This window comes from Aspergillus tanneri (genome assembly GCF_003426965.1).
Source record: "Aspergillus tanneri strain NIH1004 chromosome Unknown AapTan_6_pilon_pilon_pilon, whole genome shotgun sequence".
Taxonomy (NCBI): domain Eukaryota; kingdom Fungi; phylum Ascomycota; class Eurotiomycetes; order Eurotiales; family Aspergillaceae; genus Aspergillus; species Aspergillus tanneri.
Window position 1 is genome coordinate 1,485,591 of NW_022984633.1, and position 24,789 is coordinate 1,510,379.

The window sequence follows — 24,789 nt, forward strand, 5'->3', positions numbered from 1 at the left end:
CCTAAGACACGTAGTCACGTGCTTGTCAAGCTGTGATTCTTGAATCACAAGAGACCAACAGAGCGGCTAGAACGCCTTTGGATTATATATTATTCTTCAATGTGGACGATATCTCGACCCAAAAGTCATCAATAACACCCTCTGGCGTATTGTCTGAATCAACCTGACTTCTGCGGACGGGTCACCCGGGTAATTTGATGCTTTGACGGGAAGGAGAGGTCACGTGGAAGTCTGCAAGTAATGCCAAATAATGAAAGGAGAGCTGCATCCTGCACAGTGGCTTGGTGGACAGTGCAAACCTTTCGATAATAGAGAGCCTTTCCCCTAGTCACTTCAGAGACATAATTCCAGGGGCACAATGCCAGGCCTGTAGTTTCGCTAGTTTCGCGTTCGCACCACCGCCACCATTGGACTCGGGTGCGCCCCATACAGTGTCTGAGCCTGGAGTAAGTCCAGAGCTTGATGAGATTACCCGATTTCTTGTCACCCAAGAACCAGCAATGGGGGAATTAAGGACCATTGCACTTGTGATACTGGGCATCTCCGGGTTCACTTTCATTGCCCTGTTTGGGAAACTGCCAGCACTGCGGTAGGGAAGAAGAAACAGACACTACTGATGATGGCCAAGGCTGATAAATTTGCTTGTGTAGGAGAACCCCAATTGGCTTGCTCCACCGAGTCGTATGCATATACGTACCTAATGGTATAGTCTACGTCGATTCACTTGTACTGGGTGGCCGGATTTCATATTGTTGGAATAGGTCTGGCAATTATGTATTGCATGAGAGCCACCCTCTTGTCCTGGTCAGTACTATCATGATAAACAATCAATCATATTTCGCTGATATAATTCGTAGATCTTCTTCCTTGCCCTCCTGGTGGCAGGGCAATGTATATTTATTCCGAATGCATGGCGGAGGATTGCAACAGTACATAAATTCTGCATCCCAGTTGCTGCAATTTTACCTTACGTATTCTTGTATGCCAGCGTTGTCACCAAATCATTCATTACTCCCGGGAATCATGTGGAGGAAATGGGACGCTATCCCTATGACAAAGTCATTTTCCATCCAGGGCATAATTGTGATTCGTGCCACTTCCTCAAGCCGGCAAGAAGCAAGCATTGTCGGTTCTGCAAAGCATGCGTTTCTCGACACGACCACCATTGTGTGTGGCTAACGAACTGTGTTGGTCTGAAAAACTACCACTATTTTTTATCTCTGATGATGTCACTTTCAGTTATGCTGATCTACGGCTCATACCTTGGCTACGGTCTTCTTTCTCAAACTTACGAGGAACTTCTACCAACCGACTCCCCTTGGCGACCAACACAGCAAAGCTGGGTAGCGTTTCTGAATATTTGGTCCGTGGTAATCGCGACCGACCTTCACATCGGGGCCATCAGCTTGTTAATGCTGATGACCGCTCCGCTGGCCATGGCCTTTCTTGTATACCACACATACCTCATTTGGGCTGGCATGACGACGAACGAGAGCGCCAAGTGGTCGGACTGGAAGGAGGACGTTGCTGATGGGATGGTATTCCGATCTACTAAGGCAGAAATCTACGATCGCTCACCCTTACTGCGTGAATATCAAAGCCCGCCAACATGCTGGCCGGTCAGTAGCGACCAGGTCATAGTCTTCACCGATGGGGAAGCACCCAGAGAGGGGTGTGTTTTATCACACAATTCCAACGATATTCGACAGCCACACAACTTCCAGATAGTGGCTCTCGATCAACGATGGGTGCCTGTGCGCAGTATGAGAGAAATCGACAATATTTACGATCTAGGCTTCTGGGACAATCTGCGTCACGTTTTCAATTTTCCCACGAGGCGTAAAAAGGTCTGTTAGCATTACTGGAGATAGAGGTTACCTGTGAATGTATGTGAATAGTTGTCTAGGCAATGATTGACCTCATGGAATGGTGAATGGGAGATGGAATAGATGGTAGTAGTCTTACCTAAAAGAGCAACCGGCGGGACCGCCTTCGGAGCCGGAAAAATTCCTCTCGACTGGTCTCCACGGAACTTCAATATTTCTTGAACAACTCGCTGGTCGCAGTGCACAGCAATCAGGCATTGCAAGTACCCCTCAACTTCTGTCAAGATGGCTGATCGAACTGCCCCCGAGGCGAAACCAAAATGTACTCCGGCCGAGCTCATGTTGAAGGTCATCCTGACGGGGACTTTGAGCCACTATGAGACTCGCGGCATGATTGACGACAAACGCCTGGAACACATGCTGTCAGCAGGGAAGTCGATTTTGTACAAGACTCACCAGGAAAGCGAGGTTCGGTATGTGGAAAGTCTTTTACTGCTTCTTATTACATCACCGTTGCTCTGAATACGCGTTCTTGTTTGCTGACAATGCCCCTCATGATAGGCATAACCTGGGCTTGTCACCGGATATTTGGCAAGGCTTTACCGATGTACTGACCAAGGCAATCCCGGTCTTAGAATCACAGTCATTTGCTTGGAAATGTCCCCCGACCGCAAACTATGACCACTCATCCTCCAACCTAATCGCCTATAACTACTTTTCGCTTGTCAAAGACATTGAACGCCTAAATGACTTATGCACCATTGCCCGAAATCTCCTGGCAACTACGAAAAAGGCACAGAATATGGCGGCAGAGAAGGGGTTCGATCAGAGAATCTTGGCGCTGGTAGATACCTGTGTTAGAGTTACCGCGCGGGGCTTCGACGGAGAAACCAATGCGAGAAATGAGGAGCGCTGGCAGAAAGTGGTCAACCTTTACAAGAGACTGTTGATTACCTGTCTCCAATTCATGCACAACTTTATTATGCACAACGAGCAGCGGAAGATGGTCCTCTGGTTAGATCTCTTCGGGTATCAATCTACAGGAGATTCACAAATCATACAGCCCAAAGAACCGCTTGACCCAGCCTGTAGTCCGCCCGAGGGAGTGGCGCCAATTGTAAAGACTGGCGAGCGAATAGTCAATCCGCCGATAAGGGCTCTTTACGACCAGACAGCGGAGGACCTGCTGCTGGAGACTATTTCCAACTTTCCGAGAGAGCCTGCGACGATCAAGGAAGAAGCGGCAATGTTGCTACTTGCCAATATCAAGGACCACATGGAAAAGCTCCTGGGCCGCGATCTGACAGCGATCCAAGAAATGGGCAAAGATCCGGAACAAGTCAAGGAGATTCGCGCAGCTCTTACCGCCATACTCGGTGCCAAGGTGGATGGATGGTCAGACTTGAATGACAGAGCTAAGGACCTGCCGCCTGCACTTCCAGAGGATGAACCACCACGCAAGAAAGCCATCATCTCTATCAATCGCACTATGACCGCCGGATTCCCCCGCATTTGCTGGTCTGATCTTCCGGATCTCAGCGAATTCGGTGCTTTGGCGGGAGGCGACGCGGCCATCATGGACGAAGACACAAGCATGCCACGATCTGCGCAGTCTGCTGCTGAAACACTCCAAGAAGCGAAGGACGAGCTGATGGCCCGTTTGCAAGAGTCATCGCAACTGGGCGACGGTGATGGTGACTATGATACAGGAGATGCGGGGACAGTCGGCGATGACGATTCGCGTAGCCTGGACGCTGTTGCCGACGGCAGCATTGAAGAGGACGAGGAAGACGACGAAGAGGATGAAGATGATGATGACGATTATAGAGGCCGACCCGGCGACCAGCAGCGTGGTTTGCTGACAGATATTCCGTTAGTTTTGGGCCCCGCGGAGATAGAGGCCCTTCCGATGATCATCCAGGCCGGTATTGTAGATAGCTTTGGACTCAAGGGTGGTGAGCGGACGGGATCAAGGAATATGCAATCCCTTCGCTGCCACATCCTGCTCACCCAGGAAACAGGCCGGAATCTCCTTCGGGAACTTTTGATCTTCATCGCTGCGTGGGACCTGCCTGACGACGAGCTCTACTTCAAAATGATGGTGCAGATCATGGACGCCGTGCTGCGAAATGGTTTAATGTCCCACGCCTACTCGGACTTCGGCCAGCCCAAGGACATCATCTCACCGGCGCAGGCAGTCGTCGTCAAAATCCTCACTCATATTTTCCGAGCCAAATATTCTCCTGCCTCCGTTACCGGCTCAGCACAAAGCAATACAACCAAGAACCCCGCGCCACTCTCGAGAGTTGACATTCTAACGGTGCGCTACATCTTCACCATCTTCCGTGGCAATATCATCCCGGAGACCTGCGCTTTGATCTACCTCCAGGGGCAGATCCGCGCAGGAAGAGCTCTTCCGGAGGACTTCCCGCTAAACTTATGGGATATGGAACGTGTCTACGAAGGGGTTTATCAGTTCCTCGAGTTCTTCGCTGTGCTCACTGAAAACAACGACTGGAAGAATCTGCTAGTCAAGTGGGAGATTGTCTATGACCTAGTAACGTTGATTAAGGAGCTGGAGGCCAGCATTCCGAAGGGCCAGTTAAGCCAAATGTCATTCGGACGAAGCAACAGCCCTTCCAAGGATTCCCAGCATAGCGGGGCTCCGGGGCCAGTTGCGGTGGAACGCCCTTACGACCCTAGTGACCCGGATCCCGCGGATGCGGGAGCCGGGTCCAGGGCCGAGTCGCCTCCCATCACCGAGGACCCGTCGGAATTCGAATGGCGGAATCTCAAGAAGCTAGTGGTTCTTGTTCTCTCCTCCCTCGTTTGGAAGTGCCCCGACGTCCAAGATCAGATCCGTCGATATGGCGGTGTCGAGACTATCCTGTCGTGCACCAACTTCGACGCGCACAACCCATACATCAAGGAGCACGCTGTCATGTGTCTCAAGTTCCTCCTGGAGGGCAACCGCGAGAACCAAAGGCTTGTGGAAGATCTGGAGGCACGGGAAGTTGTTAAGGACGACGGAGGACTGTTGGAGAGGAGCGGATTCGAGGCGGTGATTGACAAGACGGGCAAGCTGGCCATCCGACCCAAGGAAGAAAAGAAATGATTGGGGTACTTCATCCTATTGTACTGTGTATTAGACTGTAGATCTCTCTCTCTCTTTTCCAATTCTCCAAAGAAATGATCGCATATACATCACGTCATCAATCATATCTCCTACCTACTCAACAAGCATAACTCATCACAGCATCTTGAAATACATTCATCGCCCGTAAGAAATCGACCACCCTACCCATACATACCATCCCACTCTTCCTCATTATCCTCCACTGGCTTGTTCTTCCTCGCCTCCGCCTTCTCCCGTTCCTGCTTGGCGAAATCCGCCCGGTCAAGGGGACACGTTCCTCGCAGACGCAACCAAGGACGCACACACTCCAGATCAAAAAGATGCGTAGGATGACACGGCAATCGCACAACAAGCGGATATTGATCCTCCAAGAATGGATTATTACAGATGGGACAGGTCTGCGACGGCTTCAACGATGATCGAGGGACGCGATCCAACACTATTCAAATTAGCCTTCATTCTTCTTTCATTCCTTCCTTTCCCCCTTAACAAGAACACAGTGAAAACAGAAAGAAAGGGATAGAGAAAGCATACCATCACAAAACTCCTCACTCACCCCTTCCACCTCCTTCGGGGGCATTTCCGCTTCATTCAGCAACGTCCGAATCATCTGTGTCAGGAGATCGGGATTTTCGCTGTCGTCATTGTCGGTGGTAGTAGGAGCAGTGCTCTCCGCACCCGGGGCTTCTCGACGCATTACCTCCAATGCCTCGGCTAGGGAGTAAAATGCCGCGCTGATATCGTGCGGAACAGGCACCGCGTGCGGTCTCGAGCGGGATTCATCCGGACTGATTTCTGAGAGGGTCGCGAAGAAGGTGGAGAGGTCGGGTCGGCGACGACGGGCGGTTGGATTTGGTATAGAGGGGTCGGTGGTATTATGTTCGACTATAGTATAAATATATACTTGTGAGTTGGGTTATATAAACTCCTAAGGGTTTTTTTTTTTTTTTTCCTTTAGGCTTTGAGGGCTGGGAAGAAAGCTTACCTTCGTAGGTGGACATTTTGGGGTGGATTAGATAGCGGGGTAAGCCCGCTGGAGATTGGTGAAGAGGGTTTCTCTTTTGTTTGTGGGTTCAGATATTCGAGGATTTAGTTATTTCAAATGTGAAAGATTAATGTTGGGCTGTAGATGAGTATGAGGGAAGGTCTTATGAGAGGATGAAGTGAGGCAGCAGCGGAGACGCGTTCTCGGTCTCGGTTGCGTTATCGACGATAACCTGTAGTGCGCCGCGAGCTCTAACAATTCCGTCATGGCCATTACTATTCAGAAATATAGTACTGATCACAACAATCAAAAGTCAATAGTTGAAGTCTTCATATACTACGGTCTTCCCAGATAGCCAGTCCATCACCGAACTTTTTAGAAGCGGACTACCACAGAAGTACCACACGTCTGCCAACGACAAGTTCAGGTCAGCAGCGTCCATCCTACGACGCTCCACGCGCGCTGCGGTCACTTTCACTACGTCCAGATAGCTCATCTTGTCTTCATCATGCGAGTCAGGTCCCGTGAGGAAAAGACTCGTGCACGAAGGTAACTGAGGAAACCGATGGAAGGTATCCACGACCAATCCGAGGTCGCTAATATGCATGGACCAGAATAGTCGCAGATGCTTGATCTCGATGCCTGGTATCTGTGCCAGGACGGGAGTGATCCCAATCCCGCCGGCGATGAAAGGTAAAATGTCGTGTGCGTGTTTGTCGTTGAGTACGAAGTCGCCGCCGAAGCCCTTCAAGGGAACTTCCAGTCCGGCTCGTTCGTTGATGCGGAAGAGGTAATTGGTAACACTGCCATTCTTGCGGGCTGTAACCTCGAATTCATCAACTGGAAGACTCTTGCCTGGATACGATGAGATCGTGAACGTCCGGACATAGTCGTCGTTGAGACTCGATGGGTCGTCGTCCTGCATGTGGCGATAACCAATGTCCAATTCTCCCTGGAAGGAAAACGTGGCGTATTGACCAGGGGTCCACGGTCCGATCCGTTTGGGGTCTGATATGCGAAAGCGGAATCGGCCAATGTTGGGAGTAATGATTTCCTTTCGAACCATGGTGGCTGTTACGGATTGTCCAACGTCCATCGCCACCGGGATGGCCTTTTCTGTGGCTAGGTATCGTACCCTCGGGTTGTACGGGGAGAGACTTGCTGCAGTTCCTCGGAATGCTAAGGCATTCTGAACATATCGAGCGGCAGCCACGGTTACTCGCACGGCGAGGTTCGATCGTGGAAGAACGGCAGCCGCATTTTTGCCAACCAGGATTTCTGTGCGGCCAGTAGCAAAAAGCACATTGCCTGTTTCGAAATCTGGGAAGACGAATCCAGCCAGGGGGGTCATTTGAAGATTCCCCAAGGTCTGATATAGCCGATTCCCTGAATATTCCGGATAAACGAATACAGTGCCACTGGGCTCGTTGGAGACAACCCGGACAAAGCCAGGCGGTCCGCCACGGATATTTGTATCCATGTCGACCTTTCCATTCCGGGATGAAATGAACAGAGTGTCGACTCGATCAAGAAAGCGGAGGGCTTTTGGTGGTAGCTGGGGAGAGTCGGAAACCAGTCGCGGTTCCGGCCAAGCTGATATGATCTGTCGTGCGTTCAGGTATTTGGGACAGTTTCCTGCAGATGTCAGCAGACGAAGGACCACGGTCCTGGGAATTCCAAATGACTACCTAAACTCGCGTCAATGTGGACGGTCATGTGTGCAAATCCTACAGGACTTACATCTGTAATGCCCTTGCCCACGGGGCTAACAGATCCAGCAATTCGTCTGCCGTGAAGTTTTCCCCGTCGACGAGTCTCCAAGTCAATCACCAAGCCAGAGAGCAATCTTTCATCCGTTGACCCGTTCAGCAATATTTCTGCCAGGGGATCATATTTGCTATCGACAGGGGTGTCGACCTGGAAGGTATTCCGAGCCGTTACGGTCGCAAAGCCTGCCTTCCCACCCCAGAGTGTTGACCAGGGTCTTCCCTCCCGATCTATTGAGCCTATGGCTATCAAGGGAAAGGATTTCAGATACAAACTTATCCTGGGGGTTAAAATTGGATTAGTGGGATTATCCCGATGGGGGACTTGAAGCAAGCTATGCATCTTCTTTTCGCCATCATGCCAAGTGATGGGACCTGTGATGATAGATGTCATGGTGGGCTATGGACTGATACTTCTGGGATGAAAGGGAAAAGGGGACAGTGGCATAGATTCCAGATATATAGAAGCTCTCCCGTGATATAGCATCATCGTCACTTTTAACGGCAATTAGTCACAGATATGAACCACTGGCGGGGTAAGAAGTTAGTTAGGGTGGCAGATTTGTCAGCATTTCGGAATTAACTAAAGATTCTCAGATCTTGATAACTGCAGTCCAGATTGACCAGGTTCGAAGGATGTATCATCAGGCATGGAAAGGCTGCTATAGGTATTGCGATTCTCTTGGATGTGGCCACAAACGCTTTATCCTGATACCAGTAAATGTAACTCTAACGCTTTATCCGTGCGGGCCTTTATTGCTAGGTTCATCTTACTATATCGAGGGTAATAGGACCATTATATGGAAGGGTGTGAATATAATTTTGTCGGCCTCGACCGGGCTCTATAGCTAACCTGTGTACTGTGGAGTGGCATTTGAAGAGTGTCATTTGAACTATAGGTGAAACTGCCATTATATAATCTATGGATAGAACTATACTTATTAGTTCCCAGTTACCAGGGCTGCTAGGTACACCCAAGGTTTGTCAATGAGGTGATTATTCCAATATGGCTATTAGCAGGTCGCGGGTTTGGACCACATATATCGTCCACAGGATTAATGATCACCAAACACTCTTCTCATTCTCTTCCACGCAATCGTTCACCCACGATCGATCTTGCGTCCACTTCCTTTTCTGGCAATATCTCGGTACAGCCAACACAGTCTTCCCCATTAACTCGGCGGGATCAACTTCAAATGGCATGTTTATTAGCGCAAGCAGCGTTGCCGTTCTCAGTTTCGATGTTAATCTGCAATACCTCGGGGCTGGTATCGTTAGCTGGGACAAGGAGGTCAATGTTACACTATAATAGTCAATCTCTCTAGTCAGATCAAGAGAAGCGTCAGCGACAAAACTAGAGCCAGTTGTCTCCATTAACAGAGATAGATGGCAACTCATGTATAGGGAGTTCCCCTCGCACCTGCGCCCAAGTACTCATCCTGCACCATCAAGTCACTAGGGATTTCCGGCCAAATGTCCCGCCCGTATATGTTTTGATAGGTAAACCTTGCCAGTTTTGGACCAGCCGGCTGCGGCATGCTGGGGCTAGTATATTCAGATGCTACGATATATGTGGAAGGGGCCATTGTATTGCGACCAGGGGACCTTCAATTTGGATTCTGAGGGGCTGACTGGGGGGTGAGAGATGAACCGGGGGGAAGGAAATGAATGAAAGATGGGGATGTAGTAGAGTATGATTTTGAATTTTGGAGAACTTTTCATTGTCAGGAATGCGAATTGTAAAATATGCCGAGACTACAAACCAGAACTCCTGAGGTTTTGATCACTCCATCCTGTTATATCTAGATCGCAATACTATACCTATACCTATATCTGTATCTATAGGCACATTTATGGTTGCCTTCCTGCTTATACCTGAGGCAGGCACTTAAACAACACTTCAGGTAAGAGGCACGTGGGGGCTATTCCCAAAAGGGCCAACTGTTGACATCTCATAATGGCTGATTTTACGGTGGATGACTGCCTGTTGGCTTCGATGTGATGGACTGTTCGTATTTCCAAATGGACCTATAAACCCAAACGGGAGTGTCTCGTCCTTCGGTTACCAGGGCATCGTCGTCGTCATCACATTTGACTATCCGCTAGTTTAACTGGCTTCTTTCTTTAGCAACACCCGCAGTGGAGTCAAGATCAGCCAAGGGGGCACTGCATGTCGCACGATCCATCCCATTAACGTTGGTGCTTTCTTATTGCTTCTTGTTTTCTCATCAGCCTTGTTTCTTTATTTTCACCTTCATCGACCCTTTTTGCTGTTCTCACTGTAGGCCCAAAGGTATCTTATCTGGGTTATCCTGTTCAGTTTTGGGCGGATATTTGGTTCTTCTCCACCAGCCACTGGGATAATTAGTTTCATTTCAATAGTCATCATGCGACCCAAGTCAGTGAAACCATCAGCATATCCTCCAGTGCCGTTCCATATCATTCGGGGTCTGAACCTACTGTCCGCACTCGTTGTCGCAAGCATCCTGGCCGTCTTCATCTCCAATCTCTCCAAAGACCACTACAAACTTCCTTGGGCCTTCTTAGTGGTGAGTCGCGGAGCTTACCACCCATCTCTCCGGGAAAAGAGGACCATCCCGCTAACCATGGAATGATTCGTGTAGCTCCTTATCTCGTCGCTTCTCTCTCTGATTAATTTCGTCCTAACCACCATCACCCATTGTTGCTATGGCCTTTCCCCATTACTGTCAGCGACCACCCACTCCATCCTCCTGCTACTCTGGCTCATCTCCCTCGGGCTCATGAGCTGGAGTATGTCGCACACCATCTTGACAACCTGCAACGCCACCTACTGGGGCACATCGACGGGGATCAACGTCTGTCGTCTCTACAAAGCTCTGTTCAGTTTCACGGTACTCAGCGTGGCATCCCACTTATTCGGGTTGACTCTTGATGTCATCGTCCGCAGACGTCAAACCAGATTGGGCACGTACGATCCCATGGCCAGCAGCACGCACCTGAACAACTACAAGATGCACGACCGTAGTAGCAGCGTCATGTCCGGCAGCGTGGGTCCCTACGGTCCATACGTCCCTGAAGAAGACCAACATCCACTCTTCCGTCGCCACCAGCACCAGCCGTCGGAGGACGAGTATTATAATAACATCCCGGATCCGACTATGTCGAATACGAACACGAATACCCAGAGGATGCCCCCGCCCGTGTACGGGGCTAACTCCTCCCTGGAGCATTATCATGTCGATGATGCACAGGAGTATTCCGATACCGCTCCGGCCCTTAGCCAGCGTCGGACTCCTCGTGTACGATTTAGTGGGTATGGTGGTTACAATCATCCCGCGGAGCAAACGGACTATGACCCTGCGGCGTATAGGTAAATTATCATTTACCTTGAAACGGCGAGGGTTGTAATTTGTTGGTGGATAGACTGGATAGTATTGCTGGTCTGGGTTGACACTGTCAACGTTGAATCTGATGAGTTACGAACTTTAGATCTTTGAATTCTGGTCTTTGTGTACTCGGAAATGGGTCTATATTGTGGAAGGGTGTTGGGCGTATTTATCTAGCGAGTTTATTTTTTTTTGTTGTTAATAATTCCATGTCCAGTTAAGTGGGAATTAAATGGATATGCACTTGTTTTTACTATCGGCTAATGCTAATGACTCTGCTAGCTTGTAATGATTGCTGAATATAGACGAAAGACGAAGAGTGCCCGTGTATTAATTTCCACCAACTGAACTGAGTAGATCTTGAATCGTGACTGATATGATGAATATGATATGTAACCAAAATGACCCAATTATTCCAACTCTACATGATCACCTCATTGGCAACATCCTGGATTCGTTAGTTACCGTTATCAATATAGCCTGGGAAAGAGAGAGGGGGGGGGGGGGGGGAACATACTCTCTTGAGTTCCTTAAATGGCAGACACACACAGTTTTGAATACGCACCTCGTCGCCAACGCTACACTCCTTGCCTAGGATGGTGATGCTCTGCACCTTGATGCCGTGTTTGACGATGCTGGTCGAGTGGCTGTTGGCCGGGATCGGGGTACCTTCGACGCGGGCCCAGGCGCCCACACGACTACTCCAGCCGATTATGGAATGCATGACACAGGCGTCGTGCTTGATCTCAGTGTCTTCCAAAACGATGGAGTCCTTGACGCGAGCGCCGGCGCCCACGACCACACGCGGTCCGATGGAGACGTTGGGGCCCAGCTTGGCGGTGGGGTCCACGCTAGCTGAGGGGTGGATGTACACGGGGGGTACGATGGTGGCGGAGGGAGGAGTGAGTTCGTCCGACTGCGCCTGGAACGCCTTTTGTAGGTACAGGGCGTTGGCGGGCACCGCGGACCCGGCGGTTTTGATCTGGCGCCAGAAGTCCTTGGTCTCGTGTACGAAGAATCGGTTACTGTCGGCCAGGTCTGACAGGATGTCCTGTTCGAGGCGTAGCGCCTCGTTTCTTTCGGAGTCATCGTCGGTGGGGGCGACGAAAGACTCTAGGTTCTCAGAGGACGGATAGGAGACGAGCCGCGGGCGGGTGGTGCGACGCTTGATGGCGCTGCGGATGGAGGGAAAGATGCACTCGGTGGCGAACAGGTAGACGCCGCAGTTGATGAGGTTGGAGATGTGCGACTCGGGTTTCTCGACGTAGTGCAGGACGCGCTTGGTGTGGGAGTCGGACACGATGCAGCCGAAATTGGTGGCGGCGTCGTTGTGCACGCGCGTGCCTAGGATGACGGCCTCGGCGTCCTTCTCTTCGAATAGCTTCAGCATTTCCCCCAGTGGGAAGGAGCAGCAGACGTCGGCGTTGAGCACGAAGATGCGCTCCGGCTTGCCCTTGAGAATGGCATCGCGGAAATGGTATAGACCCCCTGCGGTGCCCAAGGAGGTGTATTCACGCAGGTACTGGATGCGGAATTGTGGGAATTCCTTGGATGAGTCCTTAATGAAGTCGCGGAAGACGCTCTCGTCGTAGTAGCCGACCAGGATCACTTCTCGAATATCGGGGATCTTCGCCAGTGCCTTGAGGCCGTGGTGGATGATGGGATGACCGGCGACTTCGAATAGAGGCTACAGAGAGAGACCGTCAGTGATGCTATGTTAATTATGGCCATAGAGTGAGGGGTCTACCTTGGGCACATCGAGGGACAGAGGGCGAAAGCGAGTTCCTCTGGAGGGACCTCCGACAAGGATGACGGCCTTGGTGGAAGCCACGTTGGTATGTTCTCGCACTGGCACTTGAAGCATCTCGAGGGAGGTGAGGAACCAAAAGGGACTGGAGGGAGAGGAAAAGGAGAAGGGGAAGAGGCCCAGTGGCATCTCTGTTGGATGTTTAGCGTCAGTTTACAGCCATGGTTCACCGCTTTGTGATCTACAGTACGGAGTATACAGAGTTCTCTATTTCTTCTGATTCTACTGATGCTATCTACGATGAGTCCAAAAATGATAATAATTATTACGATCTAATAATTAAAGAAGATTAAAATAATGTTTGTCCTTAACTGATGGATCACTTGCTGCCCTGGCCAAATTATCCCAATAATCTGTACAACCCTCACAGCTTTTACACCCATTCTATACGCATGTCTGTCCTGCTCTGTCTTCATTCACAATCATGGCTTCGTTTGCTTCAACTGTCGCTGGGGGTCCTAGCTATAAATATTTTCTGCATTGTTATTCACTTCCACTTCCATCGTCATTCACTTCTTATTCTTCTCTTTTCCCTCTTACCTTCCTTACCTTCCACAGTCTCACCTTCTTCCTTTCTTCCTGTATTGTTGGTTATTTCATCTACTTATTTCTTTGCACTGTGGATCTTTCTGTGCATCCCTCATTGATATCGTGTGTCCCAGTTCGGAGTAACGACCTGAGGACTTGACAACATGCGTTCACAACCACCCCCAGACTTGAAGAACCCCACCCAGGAGACTGTAATCAGAAGTACGCTGCCTTTCTATGGAGTATTTTTTTTACCTACTGACAGGATCTAGCTAAAGATTCGTCTCCCTCCACCATCTCAGGCAATGGTACAGACGCCATAAACCTGATTGCCCAGGACATGAAGTCGCTGGTGAAGAAAATCCAGGACCTTCGCCACATTGGCATTGAGGACAATCGGATTGCGTTGCCCAAGATCTGCGTGATAGGCGACCAGAGCACGGGGAAGAGCTCCTTGATTGAAGGTATGTCAGAGATCAAAGTTCCTCGGAGCTCTGGGACATGTACCCGCTGCCCCATGGAGATTAATCTCACGGAGAGCAAGCCGGGTCAGCCGTGGATCTGTCGAGTGTTTCTTTCGCGCAAGTACATGTTCGATGGGTCCCGCAAAGTCACCAAACTCCCCAAGAAGTCCCAGCCGCTGGGGCCGTGGATTCTTCAAGACCAAGAGGATGAACTCTTTGTCACACTGTCCGATAAATGCTTTGTTCAGGATGCTATTATGTGGGCTCAAGTCGCAATTCTCAACCCTTCACAGCCGTCGATTGACTATGTTCCGGGAAGAAATGCAGACGCTTCCATGAACTGCCAGGTTAAGTTCTCACCCAACGTCGTGCGCCTGGATATCTCGGCCCCGAGTTTCCCAAACCTGTCGTTCTACGATCTTCCTGGTGTCATCAGCCAGGCTGAATTTGACGAAGAGCGATACTTGGTTTCCTTGGTGGAAAACCTGGCAAAGGAGTATATCTCCCAGGAAAACTGCATTGTCCTTTTGACCCTCCCGATGACGGACGACGCCACCAATTCCAGTGCAGCTCGCCTCATGCGGGATGTGCGCGGAGCGAAGGAGAGAACCTTGGGTGTTTTGACAAAGCCCGATCGCGTACAAGCCTGCGAGTCTTACAACCAGTGGATGGAAATCCTCGAGGGCGATAAGTTTGCATTGGGGCATGGCTATTATGTGGTGCAGAACAACCCGGATCCCTCGGTAGATCATGCACAGGCACGCGACGAGGAGGCCGATTTCTTCACACGTCATCCGTGGTCCACCGAGTTACAAGCATACAAGGATAGATTCGGCACGAGGAACCTTCAGTCTGCACTGTCTATGCTCCTTCTGGAGCGGATCCAGGGATGCCTTCCTCGGATCATTGAACAAATCGATGCAAAGGCGGCTCGTATTGATGATGAACTGAGGACCCTTCCAGACCCTCCAAGCGCCAACGTGCAGTATATCTTGTGTCGAAAAATCAGTCAGCTAAAGGAAAGAATCACCGCTCATTTTAATGGTGGGTCATCCCAGTATCCTCTGCAGAAGATATGGGGTCACTTGGCCCTGGATTTCAAAACCGCCCTCATTAAGACTCGTCCAACCGTCCAGCTACGAGCAGGTTCGGATGCCGCCCGACTTGGGGGTGAGCGTGACGGAGAGTCCGACTGTGAGATGACTGGGGTCCAGAATGTGACCCCCGTGAAACGAAAAACTCCTGGTGATGGACCGACTTCTACACCCAACCTTCCAGATGTCAACGGGGCGGGGGGGCAGGTGGGCACCCCGAAAACCTCGGTATACTTCACCACTCATTTTCACAAGTTTGACAAGCCTGCACGTATGTTTACTTGGGAAGAGATCAGGGAGATCAATGAGGACGCGTACCGCGCCGGGATCCCCGACCAGGCAGATCCCAAGGCCATCGAAATCATGAGGCAGTTGAGCGTGAGGCACTGGAACGAACCCATGCTGGTGTTTCTGCAGGCTACTCATAGCTTGGTGCGGGAAATGCTCATGAAGCAACTGGAAGATGTGTTCACCCAGTATCGGCAGACAAGCCTTTACAGAGAATTAAGGAAGATTATTGACACATTTCTGAGAGGACTTCAGAAAGAACATATCCGACATGCACAGGAAAATTATGACATAGAGTGTCATAAGCCGTTTACCATGGCGACAACGACGCTGGAGCAGGTCAGCCGGTCCGCCTACCAGTTTCTCAGCACTCGTCGTAACGAAGCTCGCGTCCACTGCGCCTTGGCCCTACGGGGGATCTCCGCTGAGCATCCGCGCAGGGATTATGAGATGAAGAGACTGGTCCTGCCGGCTGACGACTTTACACAGGAGTTGAAGATGATGGCGGTAAGTGTTGTCTCAATAGAGTAGCTTCCCCAGTTTAACCGTCGGAATCTAATCCATTGAGTATGCAGTCCACCAGGGGATACTATGAGATAGCAAGTTCGCGATTCATCGACTTCACCTGCCAGAGCGTGCACACCAAGTTGTTCTCCAAATGCAGGGACGAACTGATCACTGTCATCGAGGAAGAGTTGGGCATTGTCGAAGACAATGGTGAGTTTGATAAGCCTATGGAAGATACGCCAGAGACTGACCGGACACAGCCTTTGAACGTTGTCAGGAACTAATGGCCGAGGATCCGGAGCGTCAACATAGACGTCAGTACCTGCTTCGGGAGAAGGAGAAGATTACCAAGGCGCAGGAATGGCTGGACAGTGTAAAGCGTGAAGACGACGCAGGCGAGCAGGGAACGGTGTTTGTGAAGTCACAGCCCCCCGACGAGTGGGCGAGTTTCCCGGTGTTTCCTCCTACCGTGAGTATGGATTAGTGCTGATGTCGATGGGCAGTTGGATGTGATATGCACTACGCAGTGTACCAATATGCGATGGCCTTTAGTTGTCACTAAGATGGTAGTACGGAGTATTCCCATCCTATATGTTTGTAGACGGGAACAAATTGACAGATTGGTCTGTTTCCGACCCTCCTAACCTCTTATGCAGTACAGTATACTCTCTAGATACTGTCACTTATGCCGTAGATGCTCGCCCGTGATAGTATCATACAACTAACACCGATATTTCTTCATCTCGCCCTTCTCCAGAGAAACCAGGAGGATTAATCAGTGAACGGTGTCCGCTTAGCCCTGTTTTGAGATATCGGTGTTAAACAAGACAATAAAAGCACACCTACTCCCATAACTAATTCCAATCCATCTTCTTCATATATACCAGCATACAGTCGTACAATCGTACCTAAGAGCCAAAAGAAAAATGGCATGTATCCCCAACCTCCCCGTCGCACTCTCGTCTCCGCTTCTTCCCATCCGGGAGGCCATCACCGACGCTCTCTCCCGGTGTCTAGTCGGCCTCAACACCAACGACCCAGTACTCTTCAACTCGGCATTCACACAGGACGCCACCTTCGAACTCAATGGAACCGTATCCCAGGCACTACCGACCATTCGCACAGACTGCTACGACAAGGTCTCGCAGCTGGACACCACACACTTCGTCAGCAATATGCATGTCGACCGCGCGGAGAGTGGGGACAACACCACGAAGATGACCGCGACTTCTATTGGGCGGCATTATCGCGATGGGAAGGGACTGAAGCAGGGTCAGACGAGACTGTTGACAGGGAATTTTTATTGGATGGACCTGGTGAGGGAGGAGAAAACCTGGAAGTTTAAGAATTTTCGGGTGAAGACGAAGTGGGCGGAGGGGTACTGGGGTGTTTTAGGGGGATGCGATTCTGTATTATTTATTAGCGTTTTTTTCTTTTCTGTTGTTTTCTCTTCCTTGTTCGAGGGAATGGGTAGATACTTGTACGCTAGATGCATATGCGCAGTGAACCTGTAAATCGAGATATAGTTCATCTGAAATTAAATTTCTCATTGTGGTTCCTCTAATTCTGAGTTTGTAATTCCTAGAGATATATATAGAGCTGCTTATCGCGATAGAAGCCCCACATAGCTGCCCTAAGCCCTAAGCCCCAAGTTGCCCAAAACGGCGATCGCGAATCTTGAACTCCGCAATGTACGACCAACGCGACGGCCAGCGATCTTTTGACCTAGGATACAAGCACAGCAGTGATCATTCGAATGCGATACTCCCTATATCCTGAGTCCCATACTGTGTGTTGACGTCGTGAGTCATGGCGGGGACAACGGCCCAATAAAGAGACTCCCGCCCGAAATTGATTTCTGCCCCTCAATTTCGACTTCAACTTCTCCCACCAAATCCTCTCTCTCCCTCTTTCCACTCACTCCACCATCACTTCTCCCCCCAATATTCCCAGCATCCATGGCGGACTCGAACGCTGTCAAGGAGGTAGAGGCCTCTATGGCCAATCTGCTCCTCGATGAGGTGACCGGTGAGAAGGTGTCCAAGACGGAACTGAAGCGTCGCCAGAAGCTCCGCGAGAAGGAGGCCAAGAAGAAGGAGAAGGAAGCTGCTGCTCCTCCTAAGCCTGAGAAGAAGGTCTCTGCGGAGGAGGAGGAGGCCAATCTGACCCCTAACGTGAGTTGTGGCTGTCCCGTCTTTTTTTTTTTTTAATTTTTTTTCCCCAAAATATTTGCAATTACTCATGATCATCTAGCAATACTTTGAAATTCGCAGCAAGCGAATCAACAAGCTGCGCGAGAGCAAGAACCCTGACCCCTACCCCCACAAGTTCCAGGTCACCGATGACCTGCGCCAGTACCTGAAGGAATACGAGGGTCTGGCCAAGGGCGAGCAGAAGCCCGACGTCACCGTTCGCGTCGCCGGTCGGATTTACACCAAGCGTGCCTCGGGTACCAAGTTAATCTTCTATGATATCCGTGCGGAGGGAGTCAAGGTGCAGGTTGTGTGCCAGGCCCAGAACACCACGGGCGATGTGCCCTTCGAGGCCCAGCATGAACATCTCCGGAGAGGTGACATCGTCGGCATTGTCGGCTTCCCCGGCCGCAGTAACCCCAAGAACCGTGCCGACGGAGAGCTATCCATCTTCGCCAAGGAGGTCGTGCTCCTGGCCCCCTGTCTGCACGCCATCCCCTCCGAGCACTACGGTTTCCAGGACAAGGAACAGCGGTTCCGCCAGCGATACCTGGACCTGATAATGAACGACCGATCGCGCAGCGTCTTCGTCACCCGGTCCAAGATCGTCAGCTACATCCGTCAATACTTCGACAGCCGCGACTTCATTGAGGTCGAAACCCCCATGATGAACGCCATCGCTGGCGGCGCCACAGCCAAGCCGTTCGTCACCCACCACAATGATCTCGACATGAACCTGTTCATGCGCGTGGCGCCCGAGCTGTATCTTAAGATGCTGATCGTAGGTGGTCTGGAGCGTGTGTACGAGCTGGGCCGTCAGTTCCGGAACGAGGGCATCGATCTGACGCACAACCCCGAGTTTACCACCTGCGAGTTCTACTGGGCCTACGCTGATGTTCACGACGTCATGAACCTGACGGAAGAGCTGATCTCGGGACTGGTGAAGCACGTTACCGGCGGCTACGAGACGACGTTCCACACGCAGACCGGCGAGGAATACCAGGTCAACTGGAAGGCGCCCTGGCGGCGCGTGGAGATGATCCCGGCCCTGGAGGAGGCCACGGGCGAGAAGTTCCCACCCGGTGACCAGCTGCACACTGCGGAGGCCGGCGAGTTCCTAAAGCGCGTGCTCAAGAAGACGGGCGTCGAGTGCTCGCCACCGCTGACAAATGCGCGCATGCTCGACAAGCTCGTCGGTGAATTCATCGAGGAGACCTGTGTCAACCCCACCTTCATCTCGGGCCATCCGCAGATGATGTCCCCGCTGGCCAAGTACCACCGGAAGAACGTGGGACTGTGCGAGCGGTTCGAGGCCTTCGTCTGCAAGAAGGAGATTGTCAACGCCTACACCGAGTTGAACGACCCGTTCGACCAGCGTCTGCGCTTCGAGGAGCAGGCGCACCAGAAGGACCAGGGTGATGACGAGGCCCAACTCATCGACGAGAACTTCTGCACCAGCTTGGAATATGGTCTGCCTCCGACCGGTGGCTGGGGCATGGGTATCGACCGACTAGTCATGTTCCTCACAGACAACTACAGCATCAAGGAGGTATTGGCCTTCCCCTTCATGAAGGAAGACAAGACGGCGCAGGATACCAAGACCGCTGCTGAGGTGGTGGGTGTGGAACCTCAGCGTGAGGAGGGAATCCGTACGTATCCACTCTAGTTACCTCTGAGCCGGTCCTTGGTCAGTGATCGCTAACTTTCGTTTCCAGCTCATAAATAAATATTGTTAGTGTCATGGATTATTTGCAGAGAATTTACACGGGATGGATGACTCGTATTTTATATCTTTGTCTCTTAAGATTCTAAAGATTTACATCAGAGATGCTCTAGAAACAGGGAAAGAAATAATAATGAGTTTGAGGAATACATGATTTGTATACTGTTTATAATTTGAATACAATGTAGTTGGAGCTTCTTGATATAACCGTATGAAGAGTCTACTTCCACCCCGATGAGACAACAGATTATACTAGCCTAGAAGACCAACTGTATAATACCTACTTAAATGTAAATCCTTAGATATCCGGTATAGATTATTTGCAATCCCTACCGGCTGATAATGCTTTCAAAGCTGGACATAAACCAAGTCTCACTTCTTTTGTTAAACTTTAGCCCACGAAACAATGCCCTTATCCTGTCTTTTTTCTTCCACTTCCAAAAAGCCCAGGGGCGAATAATGCCCCAAATACAAAGGGCCTAAGGAACCCCCCGGTTAAATAAAGCCTCCGCAGAGACTGAAGCAGAAGTACCTATCCAGTTAGCGGACCTCTCCAGATGTGACGTCTGCTGTCTTTATTGATATCCAGTGCCAGCCAACCGCCTTTGCAAGTGCTGAGCTCTCTTATTATAGTCTGTCTAGCCCTTCATTCACTTCTTGTTGGACATCCACGTGCACAAAACAGAACTGCACTGGCTCGCCTATCTTCTTCCTTTCTTCCTTTTCTTCTTTCTCTCGTCACTCTTTTTCCACTGCATGACCTGGTCTCCTTTGGTTTCTTGAGTAGTGTTCTTTCTCCCCAAACGAAAAAAGTCATCTGTATTTTTTTGCTGTTCTCTTCTAGGAGTCAATCATCAAGATGCCTAACTATGGAGAAGAGTACGATGCTTTTAGAGGTTTTCGATACCTCCCTCCTCCTCCTCAGTCGAGCCAGTGCAATGGTAACTCTTATCTGGCTCTCCTTCAGGCAGGCAGGCTTGGTCAGTCCCCTGTCTATCAGGTATGTGAAGTGCGTTTTTCGTTCTGCTCCTTTCTGCTTGTACTTGTCATGGATGTTGCCTGGGGTAGAATAGGAGCCAACAAAGCATGCAGGCGAACGGTGAAGGTCCTAGACATTGCGTCAGCTCTTTGACTTTCCATGCCAGACCCAGAGAAGAAATAAATAGTACGGTCGGACACATGGCCATGCCACACATGGCTTGGTCTTTCTCACGTTTTCCGACTGTTCCTCCTACCGCTTCTATCCATAGACCTGCTGTCAATAGACCATACCCATATTGGAACCAAAGTGACCCGTTTGCTCCGGACATGAGAGCTCCTCTGACCCATCACGCTATTAACACTTCTCGTCCTGGTCGGAATATTCGTCTGGCACCTATTTCAGACCTTCTCAATCCCGCAGAGCCAGAGCCCAAGGACAGTCTCGAGCTTCCCCCGTTGAAGCCCAGTGTGTACTGCCATACGAGGGAGGCTGATCCTACCACCGCCTTGGAGTCTGGAATGTTCCCAAAGCCCAAACCTCCTTTCCTTGTCGAGACTTCTTCGATCCATGGCTCTGAAGAGCGATCCCAGGGGCCTAGCACTCCAGTCACCACTCCAGTCACCACTCCAGTTACCACTACTTCCAATAATAGACCAGCACCGCGAACTCCTTCCCCTATGTCAGGAATCCCAGGACCATCGGCGGCACTGACTGAATTCGAACCCGTCAGCGCACATACAGCCAAATGTGATCTCTGTAATAAGCGCAACGGGAACGGGATGACCCGATGCCTAGATTGCGGATGGCAGTCATGCAATGTATGTACTCTCAAGAACGGGTGTCTTCGTACTCATCGTGCTGGTGGTCGTGTGCACACCGGTCCTATTAGCAGGGATGACCTGGTCATTCCAGATGAGACTCCTACTGGCAAAAAGAAAGCCAGACAGTTCAAGGGAAAGAAAGGAGGCGCTGGCGCTCAGGCGAAAGTGACCAAGAGGCGTACGCCCAACACTCAGGTTCGAAAGACCGGCAAAGCCTCCAAACCCTCCTCACCTAACGCAAGTCCTAATGAAGAGGCTTCCGCAGGAGAAGTTAGCGAAACCGAAAGTGTGCTGAAGAGCGCTCGACTCATCTTGGCGTTAAGCGTCGAGGCTTTTGAAATGGAAAAGTTTGCCAGAGATCATGACCTTGAATGGCGATGGGACAATCCTTTTGAGGTCGACGACAACGCGACTGAGCTGATAATGACGGATGAGGAAATGGGAGAGTCGATACCAAATGGCCCTGTTTACCGTTGCATACCAAAAATCCGCCGCCAGGCTATGGAACGGGGAAACCGAGAGTTAGAAGCTTATCGTCGCAAGAAAGACTTGGACAGCGACGACTTGCATGACTGGGACACTGATGAAGACGAGGACTACAACCTGAAGACCAAGGCTCAGTCCTATTCTCGCAAGCGTTCAGGAAAATTGTAGCTCAAGTTGGGTCGATTTCCTCATGTCCTTAGCCAATCTCTTCCCTTTTCTTTCCTGTTGGTTTTTGACTTTTCACCAAACCCAAATCCCCATTGTTGAACGTTTGTACGCCGGATTACGACGCAATGAAAACCTTTATGCTGCAAATTTGTCTGTCAACTCGCGTTGATGACGAATAAATCTCATGTTCCTTTCACATCATCTAGTGCTTTCAATTCCAAATTATGTCTGTTTTCATGTATCTAACTCTCCCATTCTCTGGCGTTGGGTATGGACTGGCTTTCAGTGAGGACTAAACCTGTCGGGACTGTCACTTTCTGTTATCTGTCTGTACGTTTTTCGTCTGCCGGACTGGAATCACTTTTGATTGTAGATTTCAGGCTGTATATTGGGAAGTCAAATGGACAACGTTGGCTTTGGGTCCTTGAGTATTGGGGTGACCATCTCAACACAGCCGGATAGTGTATCAAGTCAATGGATATCTGTGGACCTAGTCAGTAAATGAATGGTGTTGTGCAATTTCCTATGTTAGTATGGAGCCTCTTCTCAGATCCAAGATTCAGTTTGAGGACAGAAGAGAGAAATATGAGATGATCAACCGAGAAGCAAAATCGTACACGTTAATTTATTGTACAAAGTAGAAGTAGAGATTCTTATAACATACACTGGTCCTCCAACAATCGCAAACATAACACGATGATGGAGCAGACGCAAAGTCACACTAAAGTAGCCCGCCCTATCTCCGCAAGTAGACAGACTACGACTCATAGCTGGCGAGGACCATGGGTAGCAGCGTTCGACAGGGCCTGGCTACGAGTCTTGGCCGCCATTTGGAGCAGCTTGGCCGTTCTCGACGGGTGCCAGATTCGACTTCCCAAAACGAGGACCCAGGTGAGAAGGAACAAACTTCCTGCTTGGTGGGCGGACGCCAGAGGAGTCGGAACGAGGTACAGCAGGGTCGATATTCCCAGACCCACTTGCATGAATGCGAAAGCAACGACGCCATGGACGCCTTTCTTTGCAACGGGTGGAAGGAGGCGCTTCATAGCGGGAGACTTCGAGTACGCCCAGAGAGCCATGATGCTGGTGAAGGTGGTCATGGCCAGAATACGATGATTCAACTGAACAAGAGACGGGTTCTCAAGCACGTTTCTCCACCAGAGATCTGACCGATCCTCATGGCGCGAATATCGTGCATCCAGCAGTTCCGACTTGGGTGGCGCCAGGCCGTTGCCCATGAAGGGGAACTCGTTGTAAATCAGGCCGGCATCAAGACCAGCGACTAGAGCACCAGACATAGCCGTTACAAACACCAAAAGAGCGAGCCCGGCAACCGATCGACGGAAGACCTTAAGTTTCGAGTCACGAAGAGAGTCTAACAACTTGGTGCCAGCTTCTGGATCAGTGAGAAGACGATGGGACCGCAAGATCGCAAGTCCGTTCCACAACATGGCAACATAGCAGACAAAAGCAGCCCCCAGATGCGCTGTGAGACGGTACTGGCTCACTCGAGGGTGGCTACCTGGTGCGAAAAGATCGTCCTTCAGTCCTGACTTGACCATCCACCAACCGATAAACCCTTGAAAGCCAATCAAGCCCGCGATACCAGCCAAGCGCAAAGCCATCGGCTTGCTGACCTTTTTCCTAGCAACAAAGTATACAGCGGGAAGCACAAACGAGAGACCGACGAATCGACCCCAGAGGCGATGAATCCATTCCATGTAGTAGATCGACTTGAATTCGGAGAGGGTCATGTGCGGGTTCAATAGCTGGAATTCCGGGGAGTCACGATACTTGGCAAATTCCGACTCCCAGTCGTCTGCGGTCATGGGGGGAAGAGACCCGGTAACAGGGCGCCATTCGGTGATACTCAGACTATATTATAATGTCAGTTCACGTTCCAACTTTTCACTTGGAGACTTAATACTGAAAGAGCAAACGTACCCTGATTCCGTTAATCTTGTCAGACCACCAAACACCACAATACCAAATACACTGGCAGCGCTTGCCAGCAGCCAGTAGGCCACCTTCTTATCGCTGACATCAGGAAAACTAGATTTAGCTTTGGAAGCTCCGTTCTCGACCGCATTTACTGCTGCCGAACTTGAAACCGACCGGTTCCAAGCCGACGGAAAACCCTTTCTCACTCTAGCATACACAGCGGCCGAATTGGTCTTGCCAGTCGTCTGCGCAAAAGAGAAGGCACCAAACTGTCGGCGGAAGACGGAGTTGGCGGCATAAGTTTGGCTGCGTCCTAGACATTGACGACAGGTGAAGAACGAGAGAGACAGTCGGGGCGCAAAGCTCCGAAAGAAGGGCACAGAGCTCCCCATGGAGGCCATACTGCCAACCAATCTATAAGGGCGGGGGAGTTGTCAATGGGGGAGGAATCCGGAAGAGAAGGGGAGTAAATTGAATTGGATTCCATTATTGAATTGCATGAGCCTCTCGGCGCCGAGATCCCGAGGCGGAGCCAATCAGGGTGGCCTGATTTGAAGTTTTGGGATGACTGTACTCTGGCACGTCATTCAATGTGAAGACAGAAAATATACGGAGTAGATGCCCTTAACGCAGTGATAGGAACAATACAAGCGACCAGTCTCAGCTTCAGTCTACCTGTGATTCCTCTCGTCGACTTCCCTATAATG

At 50.6% G+C, this 24,789-nt stretch overlaps 11 protein-coding genes across 11 annotated transcripts; 7 read left to right on the plus strand and 4 right to left on the minus strand.

Annotated features, from left to right (window-relative positions):
* Positions 1–1,023: 1,023 nt before the first annotated feature.
* On the plus strand, positions 1,024–1,856 carry CTR86_1 (copper transport protein; the record flags this gene model as incomplete). The annotated part of the gene is made up of 2 exons (XM_033573127.1): positions 1,024–1,171; positions 1,240–1,856. The coding sequence occupies 2 exons, from the start codon at positions 1,024–1,026 to the stop codon at positions 1,854–1,856; spliced, it is 765 nt and encodes a 254-aa protein (XP_033423679.1).
* Positions 1,857–2,111: 255 nt separating this feature from the next.
* Positions 2,112–4,941, plus strand: CTR86_2 (Ataxin-10 homo-association domain-containing protein; the record flags this gene model as incomplete). Its single annotated transcript, XM_033573128.1, has 2 exons — positions 2,112–2,299; positions 2,388–4,941. The coding sequence occupies 2 exons, from the start codon at positions 2,112–2,114 to the stop codon at positions 4,939–4,941; spliced, it is 2,742 nt and encodes a 913-aa protein (XP_033423680.1).
* A 182-nt stretch (positions 4,942–5,123) lies between these two features.
* On the minus strand, positions 5,124–5,963 carry ATNIH1004_008521 (uncharacterized protein; the record flags this gene model as incomplete). The annotated part of the gene is made up of 3 exons (XM_033573129.1): positions 5,124–5,401; positions 5,497–5,847; positions 5,948–5,963. The coding sequence occupies 3 exons, from the start codon at positions 5,961–5,963 to the stop codon at positions 5,124–5,126; spliced, it is 645 nt and encodes a 214-aa protein (XP_033423681.1).
* A 297-nt stretch (positions 5,964–6,260) lies between these two features.
* ATNIH1004_008522 (putative oxidoreductase, FAD-binding) lies at positions 6,261–9,299 on the minus strand (the record flags this gene model as incomplete). Its single annotated transcript, XM_033573130.1, has 4 exons — positions 6,261–7,631; positions 7,688–7,864; positions 8,972–8,991; positions 9,134–9,299. 4 exons carry the CDS (start codon positions 9,297–9,299, stop codon positions 6,261–6,263), a joined length of 1,734 nt encoding a protein of 577 aa, XP_033423682.1.
* Positions 9,300–10,100: 801 nt separating this feature from the next.
* ATNIH1004_008523 (uncharacterized protein) lies at positions 10,101–11,370 on the plus strand (the record flags this gene model as incomplete). The annotated part of the gene is made up of 3 exons (XM_033573131.1): positions 10,101–10,262; positions 10,338–11,065; positions 11,364–11,370. 3 exons carry the CDS (start codon positions 10,101–10,103, stop codon positions 11,368–11,370), a joined length of 897 nt encoding a protein of 298 aa, XP_033423683.1.
* Positions 11,371–11,502: 132 nt separating this feature from the next.
* PSA2 (mannose-1-phosphate guanylyltransferase) lies at positions 11,503–13,017 on the minus strand (the record flags this gene model as incomplete). Its single annotated transcript, XM_033573132.1, has 3 exons — positions 11,503–11,529; positions 11,599–12,768; positions 12,829–13,017. The coding sequence occupies 3 exons, from the start codon at positions 13,015–13,017 to the stop codon at positions 11,503–11,505; spliced, it is 1,386 nt and encodes a 461-aa protein (XP_033423684.1).
* A 563-nt stretch (positions 13,018–13,580) lies between these two features.
* Positions 13,581–16,253, plus strand: ATNIH1004_008525 (putative dynamin GTPase; the record flags this gene model as incomplete). The annotated part of the gene is made up of 4 exons (XM_033573133.1): positions 13,581–13,638; positions 13,689–15,769; positions 15,838–15,979; positions 16,030–16,253. 4 exons carry the CDS (start codon positions 13,581–13,583, stop codon positions 16,251–16,253), a joined length of 2,505 nt encoding a protein of 834 aa, XP_033423685.1.
* Positions 16,254–16,695: 442 nt separating this feature from the next.
* Positions 16,696–17,450, plus strand: ATNIH1004_008526 (uncharacterized protein; the record flags this gene model as incomplete). Its single annotated transcript, XM_033573134.1, has 2 exons — positions 16,696–17,085; positions 17,385–17,450. The coding sequence occupies 2 exons, from the start codon at positions 16,696–16,698 to the stop codon at positions 17,448–17,450; spliced, it is 456 nt and encodes a 151-aa protein (XP_033423686.1).
* A 277-nt stretch (positions 17,451–17,727) lies between these two features.
* On the plus strand, positions 17,728–19,687 carry KRS1 (lysine--tRNA ligase KRS1; the record flags this gene model as incomplete). Its single annotated transcript, XM_033573135.1, has 3 exons — positions 17,728–17,943; positions 18,023–19,610; positions 19,677–19,687. 3 exons carry the CDS (start codon positions 17,728–17,730, stop codon positions 19,685–19,687), a joined length of 1,815 nt encoding a protein of 604 aa, XP_033423687.1.
* Positions 19,688–20,992: 1,305 nt separating this feature from the next.
* Positions 20,993–22,141, plus strand: ATNIH1004_008528 (uncharacterized protein; the record flags this gene model as incomplete). The annotated part of the gene is made up of 1 exon (XM_033573136.1): positions 20,993–22,141. The coding sequence occupies one exon, from the start codon at positions 20,993–20,995 to the stop codon at positions 22,139–22,141; it is 1,149 nt and encodes a 382-aa protein (XP_033423688.1).
* Positions 22,142–22,905: 764 nt separating this feature from the next.
* On the minus strand, positions 22,906–24,483 carry cox15 (cytochrome c oxidase assembly protein cox15; the record flags this gene model as incomplete). The annotated part of the gene is made up of 2 exons (XM_033573137.1): positions 22,906–24,016; positions 24,086–24,483. 2 exons carry the CDS (start codon positions 24,481–24,483, stop codon positions 22,906–22,908), a joined length of 1,509 nt encoding a protein of 502 aa, XP_033423689.1.
* Between the last annotated feature and the right edge of the window lie 306 nt (positions 24,484–24,789).